This window comes from Lepus europaeus, chromosome 11 (genome assembly GCF_033115175.1).
Source record: "Lepus europaeus isolate LE1 chromosome 11, mLepTim1.pri, whole genome shotgun sequence".
NCBI classification, from domain to species: domain Eukaryota; kingdom Metazoa; phylum Chordata; class Mammalia; order Lagomorpha; family Leporidae; genus Lepus; species Lepus europaeus.
In genome coordinates, this window is record NC_084837.1 from 62,188,225 (window position 1) to 62,200,570 (window position 12,346).

Below are 12,346 nucleotides of genomic sequence, written 5' to 3' on the forward strand. Positions count from 1 at the left end.
ATGAATAAAATAAGCATTAAAGACATGATAATTTTGTCCACCAATGTTTATGGCAGCTTTACTCACCAAAGTGGAAATAGCCCAAGTGTCCATCAACAGATGAATGGATAAATAAAATGAGCTGCAATGTGGATGAACCTTGAGGACACTACACTAAGTAAAACAAGCTGGTCACAAAAAGACAAATGCTGTAAGAGTCCATTTAGAAGCGTTACTCAGAGTGCCCACATTCACAGAGACAGAAGGCAGCATGGTGGTTGCCAGAGCCGGACGAGAAAACAAAGAGTTGTTTAATAGAGAAGATGAAAAAGTCTGGGAAATAAACGCTGGAGATGGTTGCAGAGCAGTGTGAATGTACTTAACATGACTGAATGTACACTTACTGGTTAAAATGGTAAGTATTCTGGCTGGCACCATGGCTCACTAGGCTAATCGTTCGACTGCGGCACTGGCACTCTGGTTGGTGCACTGAATTCTGTCCCAGTTGCTTCTCTTCCAGGCCAGCTCTCTGCTGTGGCCTGGGAGTGCAGTGGAGGATGGCCCAAGTGCTTGGGCCCTGCACCCCATGGGAGACCAGGAGAAGCACCTGGCTCCTGGCTTCGGATTGGCACAGCGCGCCGGCTATAGCAGCCATTTGGGGGGTGAACCAGCAGAGGGAGGGCCTTTCTCTCTGTCTTTCTCTCACTGTCTTAATCTGCCTGTCAAAAAAAAGAAAGGTAAATATTCTGCCATAATTATTAAAAACATGTGAAAACAAACTACATCTGAAGCATTTGCATGTAATGAGATTTGAAAGGATATTAAACATGAGTGCACCATGCAAATCATGCTGCTTCTTTGCCTAAAATTTATTTCTATTAAGTCTAAAGTACTGGAAAGTCTAAAAATATACATGATTTAAAAAGAGGATTTTTTTTAAAGATTTATTTATTTGAGAGGCAAAGTTACAGACAGAGAGGAGAGACACAGAGAGGTCTTCCATCCAATGGTTCACTCCCCAAATGGCCACAACAGCCAGAGCTTAGCCAATCTGAAGCCAAAGGCCAGGAGCTTCTTCTGGGTCCCCCACATAGGTGCAGGGGCCCAAGGATTTGGGCATCTTCTACTGCTTTCCCAGGCCATAGCAGAGAGCTGGAGCAGCCGGGACACTAACTGGTGTCCATATGGGATTCTGGCACCACAGGCGGAGGCTTAACCTACTATGCCACAGTGCTGGCCCCAAAAGGAATTGTTTTTATTTTTAAGTAGAAGAGAGTATAATTATGTGCTAAAATGTGGCTTAAGGATTCATTATGGTATGGTATTTACTGATATCTGACTTTTAAAATAATGAATCATTTAATTACTTTAATAGGAGTAGATACTCAGAAACAACTTGTCTTTAGGTACTTCCAATTGCTCCTGAATGATTTTTAATCATTCAGCTCTTTATCAGTCATATAAAAGTAAACTTACATGTACCCCCTGGAGTCTATTATATTTTAATTAGCAGACAGCCTATTCATTAGTTCATTCAACAAATACTTACTGGTGTCTGCTGCATAGCAGCCACTGTTCTAGCACTGGGAAACCGCACTAAGCAAACCATTAGACCGTGCTGTGATGGGAACAGATGGAAACCAGTCATATAACTACGACCAAGCAGGCAGTCACAGCTTCTGTGAAGAAAAATCCCAGTGAGTGCTTCCAGAGGTGGTGGTGTGGTGTGATTTTATGTCAGGAGGTCGGGAGAGGCCAGTGAGATGAGATTTGAGCAGAGGAGTGAGGCTAGACAGTGAACCCTGCGGTGTGGGGAGAGCGGGAGGCAAGAGGCACTTTAGGAAGTGGTGGTTCTTTCCATCTGGCCTGTAAATTTTGTCAGATTTACTTGTATAGAAAACACTGATGAATTAAATAGATCAGTGAAAGAAACCCTGCACACTATGCCTGCCTTTGTTTCTCTTTAACAGAAGAGAAACTGCCTGTTTTGCTCAGCTTTCCTTAGAAGAGCTTTTCTTAGAAGAAATAATTTGCCTCTCAGACTCTACTGGTATCTCTCAGCTCTAAGTCAGAATATGCTCCTGGTGCAACAGCCTTGGTTTCTTTGTGCTTAGCCCCTGAAAGGTAGGGTACCAGGGGAGCTCATGCTGCTTTTTTAGGTGCTATGACTTCTGTTACTGTTTACCACTCTGTTCAGCCTCTGGAAACTTTTAAACATGCAGTTGAAATAATTTTCAGATTGCCTCACTGTAATAAAGAAAGGACTCTGCCAAAAGAGCTTGGCACTCTTTTACCTCTTTGGGGTTTGATTATCAGCCAGTGTGCGGTCTCAGAAACCTTTGTTGCATTTATTTACCAACCCAGGGCGATTTATGGCTCCTAGGGCTAGGGGAAGGTGGCTTCCTGTGTTCACATAAAGGAGTACCTAAGGTGTGTGTTTGGCGGGGATGGGGTGGGGGGGGGGTGGTCTTTTCCTCCTGATTCATCTGTGAATGTTTCCCTAAGTGGAAATGAAATACTTCCTGAGGACTGATCATCCCCTACTGGCCCATTACCAACAGGGAGATAGTGAGTGCTGTGTGGACAGATGAAAGCTCAGTTGTTAGCAGTGAATATTCTGTGCTCCACTGTCATCATGTCCATTGGTTTTCTTTTTTGTTAAGATTTTATTTATTTATTTGACAGGTAGAGTTACAGACAGTGAGAGAGAGAGACAGAGAGAAAGGTCTTCCTTCCGTTGGTTCACTCCCCAAATGGCTGCAATGGCCGTAGCTGCGCCAATCTGAAGCCAGGAGCCAGGAGCTTCTTCCCGGTCTCCCATGCGGGTGCAGGGGCCCAAGCACTTGGGCCATCTTCTACTGCTATCCCAGGCCACAGCAGAGAGCTGGACTGGAAGAGGAACAACTAGGACCAGAACCGGCACTCACATGGGATGCCAGCGCCGCAGGCAGAGGATTAACCTAGTGTGCCACAGCACTGGCCCCGTCCATTGGTCTTCTAGTTTGGGAAGGTATCTTGCTTTCATGCAGTCTTAACTATTTTATCAGACTTATTTATACAGAAATTATTTTATTGGATTTATTATGTAGAAAATGACAGTAAGTTGAATAGACCTACCACAAAAAAGTGAAGCCTTTTTACTTTTATAGTTAGTGACTTATTTTGATAGTAGCACATTGCAATGAGATCTTTAAAGGCTTCTTCCTGCTGTGGTTGCATCATATACCTAATTCAGGAACATGCTGTATTGAAGTGAATGATGGCATTGTAAGCTGGTCTCTGACCACCAGCTTGTTTTACTGTTCTCAGACCTCTCCTCCTGGGGTCCTGTCTCCCTGTTATCTGATCACCTGTAGTTGATTTTTGTTTGCATGTCTAGGTGATGATATTTGAACTGGCCTACCATGTGCAGTCATTTCTGAGTGAGCATAACAAGCCCCCACCCAAGTCTTTCCATGAAGAAATGCTGGAGAGGCGGGCACAGGAGGAGCAACAGAGGCTGCTGGAGGCAAAGCGGAAGGAGGAGGAGGAGGTGAGACACCGTTGGCTATGTGGCTCGCCAGACTGCAGAATGCAAGCTTCTGTGTTTCTCTCTCTCTGCCTACAAATTTGTCTTTAAATTTGCTCAGCATTTGATTCAAGAAATGTGGGTTCTGGGGCAGAAGTTGGCCTAGTAGTTAAGGCAGCCACACCCCATATCAGAGTGCCTGGGTTCAAGTCCTGACTCCTGGCTCCAGCTGCGCTTGCGAATGCACGCCCTAGGAAGCACCAAGTCATCGGGTCCTTGCCACCCACCTGGGAGACCTAGATTCAGTCCTGAACTTCCAGCTTTGGCCTGGCCCAGCCTCAGCTGTTGCAGGCATTTGTAGAGAACAAGTGGATTGGAGCTTTGTGTGTGTGTGTTTGTTTCTCTTTGCCTCAATTAATTAAAAAAGAAAAGGAAAAATGGATTTTTGTGAGATGACACCCTAAGAGAAATACTATGATGGTTCCTTATAGCATGCATCAGTGCTGTCCCTTAAACCCTTAATCCAGGTCCTAAAACAAAAAGAAAAGAGAAAGGAGGCTGTTTGACCAAGCTTCCTGTGGTCTTTCTGAGCTTATCCAGCTGCTCAGAAAAGCACTGAGTTTGGGAGGCTGTTTCTTATTCACAGCAAGTCTCTCATATCTAAATGAGTAGCAAAACCCAGGGATTAAAAAAAAAAAAACTGTTTTTTTTTATGATCACTAACGATTTGTATGTTTTCTTTAATCTGTTTCATAAGGGTATAAACTCCTGTCTTATTTTTTAAATCCTTTAAATCAAAGATAATATACCTCTAAATTTCCTTCTTGAGTTCAACTTTTTTTTTTCTATGTAGGCCTTTATTCAACTTATTGAGGAACTTATTTTTTGGTGCAGATTGTAAACAAGAAACTTAAGTTATTTTTTCCTGAACATTTTCCTAATACATTCATTAAATAACCATTCTTTATTATGTGAATTATGTGATTCATAATACTTCTTTTAAGGTATATGTTAACTATTTTCCTATACTAGGTTCTAATATCTGTTTTTTTTTTTTTTCTTAAGTCTCCACTACATTCTTTGAATTACTATATCTGTATAATGGTTTAATATCTGACAAGTCAACCCCACCCATCTTTTTTTTTTTAGATTTATTTTATTTTATTTGAAAGTCAGAGTTACACAGAGGAGAGGCACGGGGGGGCGGAGGGAGAGAGGTCTTCCATCCGATGGTTCACTCCCCAATTGGCCGCAACGACCGGAGCTGCACCAATCCGAAGCCAGGAGCCAGGAGTTTCTTCCGGGTCTCCCACACCGGTGCGGGGGCCCAAGGAGTGGGAAATCTTCCACTGCTTTCCCAGGCCATAGCAGAGAGCTGGATCGGAAGTGGAGCAGCTGGGTCTCGAACTGGCACCCACATGGGATGCCGGCACTGCAGGCCAGGGCATTAACCTGCTGTGCCACAGTGCCCGGCCACAATCCCACCCTTCTTTAGCCCTTTATCTCCCATTGTTTTTTTCACAGCTCTTCTCACCCCTTTATTCCTACAGATGAACTGTAGGGTTGCTGAAGTCAAAACAAAGAGACACTCTGGAGTTTAATTTTGACTGAAATTACACTCGCCACATACTCATATAGGAAGAATTGTCAGCTGACAGAACTCAGGCTTCCTACCTAGGTCTGTTTCTGCATTCATTTTTACCCCTCGCTGAAGCTTTCTAGTTTTCTTTCTTTAGATACTACTATTTCTTATAGTTACTTTTAAAAGTCCTCCCCGCCCTGATTTTTTCCTTGAGTTTTTTTTTTTTTTTTTAAGATTTATTTATTTATTTGAAAGAGTTACAGAGAGACACAGAGTGATCTTCCATCTACTAGTTTACTCCCCAAATGACTGCAATGGCCAGGGCTGGGCCAGGCCAAAGCCAGGAGGCAAGAGCTTGTTTGAGTCTCTCACATGGGTACAGGGACCCAAGCACTTGGGCCATTCTCCACTGCTTTCCCAGGCACATTTAGCAGAGAGCTGGATCAGAGGTAGAGCAGCCAGGACGTGAGCTGGCACCTAAACAGCAGCTTAACCCACTACGCTTATACCACCTGCCTTTTCTTGAGTTCTTATGCCTGGCTTTTTGTTTGGTTTTGTTGTATTTTTTCTACTGCACTTTTTTTATCCCGTGCTTATTTTAGTACTTCCTCTTCATTCATTTTGTTACTGCTTATCTCCTGTTTAAATTGCAGAACCTGATTAGCATTTAGAGTTAATAATTCCTATTGCTGTCACTGCTTTTAAAAAAGCATGTCTTTATTAGAAGATAGTGAATGTTCAGCTAACAGTGTTGCTTTGGTATACTGCAATAGTTGGCCTATAGTGTAGGGGTACGTTTTTATGTTTTGTATTATTGCTGTTATCATTTTTGGTGAGTTTCTTGGAGTTTTGATATTTACATTCTGGAATTTTAGGGGACTTATTAAAAATGGATGGAGATCAAAACACCAGTTTTAATGCTGAGAAATCTGACTGGAGAATGTGGATGAAGGTCTGTGGCAGGTGCGTGTGGTGCCTGGGCCATCACCGCCCCAGCCCCAGGCATTGAGGACAGCTCAGACTGCCTCTGCAAAGCCAGCCCTAGACTGCAAGGTGCAGGACAGGCACGAGTGCACAGGCTTTCTGCAGATGGGAACTCGGCAAAGAGGAGGACTGAGACAAGAATGGGGAAAGTGAGAGCCCAACAGTGTCGTAGTAGAAGTCCCTCTACACGGGAACCTGTAGCATGGAAAGTAAATAGCCTTCCCCACACAGTCTTAAAACCTGTGTAGATGGAAATGCCTATTAGATAAGAATTCTGATAAAAACAAATGGACTGCAGGAATTCATCAGATTTTCTTTGTTTCCAGAATTTAGATGTTGTATAGGTTTCACAGATTGGCATTTGATGGCTGTTTGCTTTATTTCAGCAACGTGAAATCCTTCATGAGATTCAGAGAAGGAAAGAAGAGATAAAAGAAGAGAAAAAAAGGAAGGAAATAGCTAAGCAGGTACTCTTATAAATTTTGCTATACTAAAGTAACTTACTTTTCTTTGGTTACCCCTTCTACTGTTCCAGCCCCTCTTACTGTTCCCTTTTCACCAATGTTCCGAAGTTCTTAACTTTTCACAGAGATTCCAAGATCCCAAGCATTTCATTTATAAATTCACATTCTCTTGAAACTCTAACCTGGATATCAGTTCTTAATCCAATTCATATTTGTGCATTAAATTTTTAAGTCAAATTCAATGTTATTACACTTATAAACCTTTGACTTAAATAAGATTTGCTTTCTAAACCAAATTTACAATGACGTTTCCTTTATGACTGAGATCTAAAGTAGATTTTACTTGTCTTATTCAGGAACGTTTGGAAATTGCTAGTTTGTCAAACCAAAATCACACCTCCAGGAAAGACCCAGGAGGACACAGAACAGCTGCCCTTCTACATGGAGGTTCTCCAGACTTTGTAGGGAATGGTAAACATCGGGCCAACTCCTCAGGGAGGTCCAGGTACGTCCCTGGGATTTCTCATCTGGGAAGATGAAAGATGTAGCAGGATTAAAACAACTTGTAGTGAAATTTGATGGAGTTTTAAGGTAACTTTGATAGAGTCTTTGTAACTTTTTCAAAGTCTGTATATCTTGAGGCCAACTAAAATATCAAGATATATAGACTTTGTTGTTGTTATTGTTTTTTAAAGATTATTTATTTATTTGAAAGTCAGAGGTACACAGAGAGAAGGAGAGGCAGAGAGAGAGAGGTCTTCCATCTGCTGTTTCACTCCCCAATTTGCCACAATGGCCGGAACTGTGCCAATCCTAAGCTAGGAGCAAGGAGCTTCTTCCTGGTCTCCCACGCAGGTGCAGGAGCCCAAGGACTTGGGCCATTTTCTACTGCTTTCCCAGGCCATAGCAGAGAGCTGGATCGGAAGTGGAGCAGCCAGGACTCGAACTGGCACCCATATGGGATGCCGACACTGCAGGAGCGGCTTTACCCACTACGCCACAGCGCCTGTCCCATGGTTTTTTTTGTTTTTTTTTTTTTTAATTTTTAATATTTCTTTGAGAGGTAAACAGACTGAAGGACAGAGCTCTCATTTGTTGGTTCTCTCCCCAAATGCCCACAATTGCCAGAACTAGGCTAAACCAAAGCTGGGAGCTAAGAACTCAATCCACATCTACCAGGTGGGTAGTAGGTACCCAACTACTTGAGCCATCACCTGTGTCTCCCAAAGTGTACACAGAGAGAAAAGGAGAGGCGGGGGGGGGGGGTGGTCTTTCATCCATTGGTCAAGACTCCCCAGATGGCCACAGTGGCCGGAGCTGTGCCGATCTGAAGCCAAGAGCCAGGAGCTTCTTTTGGTTCTCCCATTTGGGTGAAGGGGCCCAAGGACTTGGGCCGTCTTCTACTGATTTCCCAGGCCATAGCAGAGAGCTGGATCAGATGTGGAACAGCTGGGACTTGAACCTGCGCCCATATGGGATGCTGGCACTGAAGGTGGCAGCTTTACCTGCTACACCACAGCGCCTGCCCCAAGAATGATTCCTTCTTGAATTTAGTTTACATGCTTTTTTGGTTAAGAAATAAAATGTCGGGGCCAACACTGTGGCACAGCGGATTAAAGCCCCAGCCTACAGTACTGGCATCCCATCTGGGTACTGGTTCAAGTCCCAGCTGCTCCACTAATGCTAATGTGCCTAGGAAAAGCAATGGAAGATGTCCCTAGTGTCTGGGCCCCTGCCACCCACAGGGGATACCCAGAAGAAGCTCCTGGCTCCTGGCTTTGGATTGTCTTGGCTTTGGCCGTTGCAGCCATCTGGGGAATGAACCAGCAGATGGAAGACCTCTCTTTCTCTCCATCTCTCCCTCTCTCTGTAACTCCATCTTTGAAATAAATAAATAAATGTTTTTTAAAAAGAAATAAAATGTCTGTGATATGCCAAGTAACTTCATGGAATATTCTTGATTCTTTTTCTTCTTTGCTGCTATTTGTCTTTATGGGTTGGAAAGTTAAAGGACATAAAGTGTTCTTTTTTTCTTCCTTCCTTCCCCTTCCTTCTCTGTCCACCTGCCCTCCCTCCACTCGCCCCTCCCTTCAGTCCCTCCCTACTGCCCTTTAGTCCTCCTGTCCAGCTGCACCTGTCTCCACCCACCTGTCCCCTCTCCCAGCCCCTAGGAACCACACTTCCACTCTCTGCTTCTTTGAGATCAACTTTCTTATTTCCATTTAAAGTGAGAGTATGTGATATTTGTCTTTCTGTGTCTTATTCCAGTAAACATACTGTCCTTCAGGCTCTTTCGTGCTGCTAAAAATGATGGGATTTCACCTTTTTTTTTATAGCTGCCATTTTATTTATTCTCTTAGTAAATACTTTTAGTAGAGATGGCTTCGTCATCAATGTTTTTAGTGAACAATATTTGAAATGACCAGGACTAAAAGCAATAAAAGCCAAACCTGTGATTCAGTACTGCATTCAGCAAATATTTACTAAGTACTTACTCTGTGCCAGGCCCTGTTCTGAGTCCTGGGATTCAGCCAACAAGATGAAGGACTCTGCTTTCATAGAGCTGATGTTCTAGTTGAAAGAGACTCCACAAAAAACAAGGAAATGTCAGGGAGATAAGTGCTATGCAGAGAGAATTTAAAACTAGCCTGGGGGCCGGCGCTATGGCTCAATGGGTTAAAGCCCTGGCCTGAAATGCCGGCATCCCATATGGGCACCGGCTCTAGTCCTGGCTGCTCTTCTGATCCAGCTCTCTGCTATGGCCTGGGAGCAATGGAGGATGGCCCAAGTCCTTGGGCCCCTGCACCCATATGGGAGACCCTGAGGAAGCTCCTGGCTCCTGGCTTCGGATCAGCACAGCTCTGGCTGTTGCGACCGTCTGGGGAGTGAACCATTGGATGGAAGACCTCTCTCTCTGTCTCTACCTCTCTCTGTAACTCTGTCTTTCAAATAAATAAAATAAATCTTTCAAAAAAAAAAAAAGACTGAGTGGTTACTTTATTTTTTTTAAAGATTTTTTATTTATTTATTTGAAAGTGGGATTTACACAGAGAGAGAAGGAGAGGCAGAGAGAGAGAGAGGTCTTATATCCGCTGGTTCACTCCCCAGTTGGCTGCAACAGCTGGAGCTGGGCCGATCCAAAGCCAGGAACCAGGTGCTTCTTCCTGGTCTCCCATGCGCGTACAGGGGCCCAAGCACTTGGGCCATCCTCTGCTGCTTTCCCAGGCTACTGCAGAGAGCTGGATTGGAAGAGGAGCAGCTGGGACTCAAACTGGCACCCATATGGGATGCCGGCACCGCAGGTGGAGGATTAAGCTACTGCACTATGGTGCTGGCCCCGGGCAGTCACGTTAGACTAGGTGTTGAGTGGGGTTTTAGGAGGAGTGGGAATACAAGGATTGGCTCCAGAGCAGCTTTACAAGAAGATTGGGGTGGGTGTGGATGAGAAGGAGCCAGGCAGTGAAGATCAGAGGGAGAACCCACAGAACAGCAGAGACAGAGGGCCTGAGGTTAGAATGGGCGTGTCCTGCACAAAGTTCAGCAGACAGGACTTTGTGGCTACAAACTGTGGGCTGCAGAGGGTGGGAGTGGGTGGGGGCTACGCAGGGGCCTATCACAGAGGCATGGTTGACCAAGGCATGAGTCCACACGCAATAAGCTTTAGAGTTTAAGCAGGTCGATGGTGGCATTGGGGTTCCGTTGCATCAGTTCTGTCTGGCTACAAATGGGTGACACACGCACAGCGGGGGCTCAGTAAACTTCTGACAAGGGAGGAGAGGTAACGAGGGAAGATGACAGAAGGAAAGGGAGAAACTGTGGCTCGGGCACCCTGAGGGTCTGCAGCCTCTTTAACCAGGGCGGTTCTGCTTTTCTTTATCTGTAAGGTATAGCAAGAAAATAGAGGTTTTGTTTCCTGGAAGGCATCTACTGCTTAAAATGAGAGAAAGAGAGTAAAGAAAACGCCTCCCAGTTCTGATGGAAGGCCCACAAGGCCTGACATTGAAGTGTCTGGCCTCCGACCCAGCTTTTCACTGAAGAGTCTCTTCCTTTGTTGAAGAACTTTATTTTCTGTGTCCTTAAAGCCATCTCTTCCCCTCTTTGAAGGATTTACTTTTTTAAGAAGTTGAGGTAAAAATCAAATAACAAGGCCAGCGCCGTGGCTTAACAGGCTAATCCTCTGCCTTGAGGCGCCGGCACACCAGGTTCTAGTCCCGGTTGGGGCGCCGGATTCTGTCCCGGTTGCCCCTCTTCCAGGCCAGCTCTCTGCTATGGCCCGGAAGTGCAGTGGAGGATGGCCCAAGTCCTTGGGCCCTGCACCCCATGGGAGACCAGAAGCACCTGGCTCCTGGGTTCGGATCAGCGTGATGCGCTGGCCACAGCGGCCATTGGAGGGTGAACCAATGGCAAAAAAGGAAGACCTTTCTCTCTGTCTCTCTCTCACTATCCACTCTGCCTGTCAAAAAAAAAAAATCAAATAATATACACTGAACTGTTTTAAGATGATTCATTGTCAAGTTGACTTTTGTAAAACAGAGACACAGTCCTGCCCTATCCCCACTCCCTCTCCAGGAGTGTTGTACCTGACAAACAGGCCCTATGACGTTTTCTGCAGCAGTTAAAATCATGTTTATAAAATAGTCCATGTTAGAAAGTTGCTTTCCCAGATTCAAAGTGGCCCCTGTTGCAGGTTACTCACAGCAGTCCTGAGTCTAGGACACATCACCTTCTGCTACCATCAAACAAGGTCAGATGATCTCCTTGTTTGTTTTCTCCATCCTAAAGCTAGGTGTGGTAACTGTCAGCTATTCACCCTGACAGAGATGAAGAGAAAATTAGGGGTGTAAGCTTGGGATTCCCTCTCCTCTCACCCAAAAAAAGCTGCTGAAGTATACAGAATGTGAGTCAGGGGAGACACAGTCCTCGACCTATCTCTCCAGACCTATGTTTCTCCATTGTCCACTGTTTCTCTAGTTGGTTGCATGGAGGCATAAGCTGATTCACCTCAAATTAAACTATATCAGAAATTCATATTTATTAACTTTGTTTCTACAAAGCTGCCCTGAGTTTCAAATTGAAGAACCCAGTGGTAGAGTTGTTCCATGGTTGTAGCTCATCTTGGTGGATTAGACAGAAAGGTGAGACTGTCCCAGCCCCCATATGTTGCAGCTGAGGTCCCATCCCAACCATCTGCAGTCATTGATCATGCTGGTGGAGAAGTCTTTGGAGTGATAGCCCAATTCTCAAGTCCCCACTTGACAAATTGCCATTTCTCTTGTTGGCATTTGGCTGCTCTTTCTAAAGATTTATGTTTCTGGAGCTGATGCCATGGCTCACTTGGTTAATCCTCCGCATGCGGCGGCATCCCATATGGGCGCCGGTTCTAGTCCCGGTTGCTCCTCTTCCAGTCCAGCTCTCTGCTGTGGCCCGGGAGGGCAGTGGAGGATGGCCCAAGTGCTTGTGCCCTGCACCCACATGGGAGACCAGGAGGAAGCATCTGGCTCCTGGCTTCGGATTGGCGCAGTGCCGGCCGTAACAGCCATTTGGGGAGTGAACCAACGGAAGGAAGACTTTTCTCTCTTTCTCTCTCTCTCACTGTCTATAACTCTACCTGTCAAATAAATTAAAAAAAAAAAAAAGATTTATGTTTCTTTGTGTTTTGCAGTATCAAGGTCCTAGATACCTAATTTGGTCTTCTAAAATTTTGTTTGAAACATCCTATATCCTTAGTATTAATATGTAGTGCCATAGCTCCTTGGAAAAATTGAACACATGTGTGATGTTTCTAATATTGCAAATCCCCTATCTAGAATAGGTCCATTGATCTTGAAA

General features: G+C 44.7%; 1 protein-coding gene across 5 annotated transcripts in view; it reads left to right on the plus strand.

Moving 5' to 3' along the window:
• EIF2AK4 (eukaryotic translation initiation factor 2 alpha kinase 4) overlaps positions 1–12,346 on the plus strand; it is a 119,499-nt gene that overhangs the window by 22,964 nt on the left and 84,189 nt on the right. For 3 of the 5 annotated variants that reach the window (XM_062205609.1, XM_062205610.1, XM_062205611.1), the window contains 3 exons: positions 3,359–3,511; positions 6,440–6,520; positions 6,874–7,022. In XM_062205609.1, the coding sequence (XP_062061593.1) occupies positions 3,359–3,511; positions 6,440–6,520; positions 6,874–7,022 (383 nt within the window). Of the gene's footprint in view, positions 1–3,358; positions 3,512–6,019; positions 6,033–6,439; positions 6,521–6,873; positions 7,023–12,346 lie in introns of those variants that run through there. The other 2 variants (XM_062205613.1, XM_062205612.1) reach the window with 2 other exon arrangements.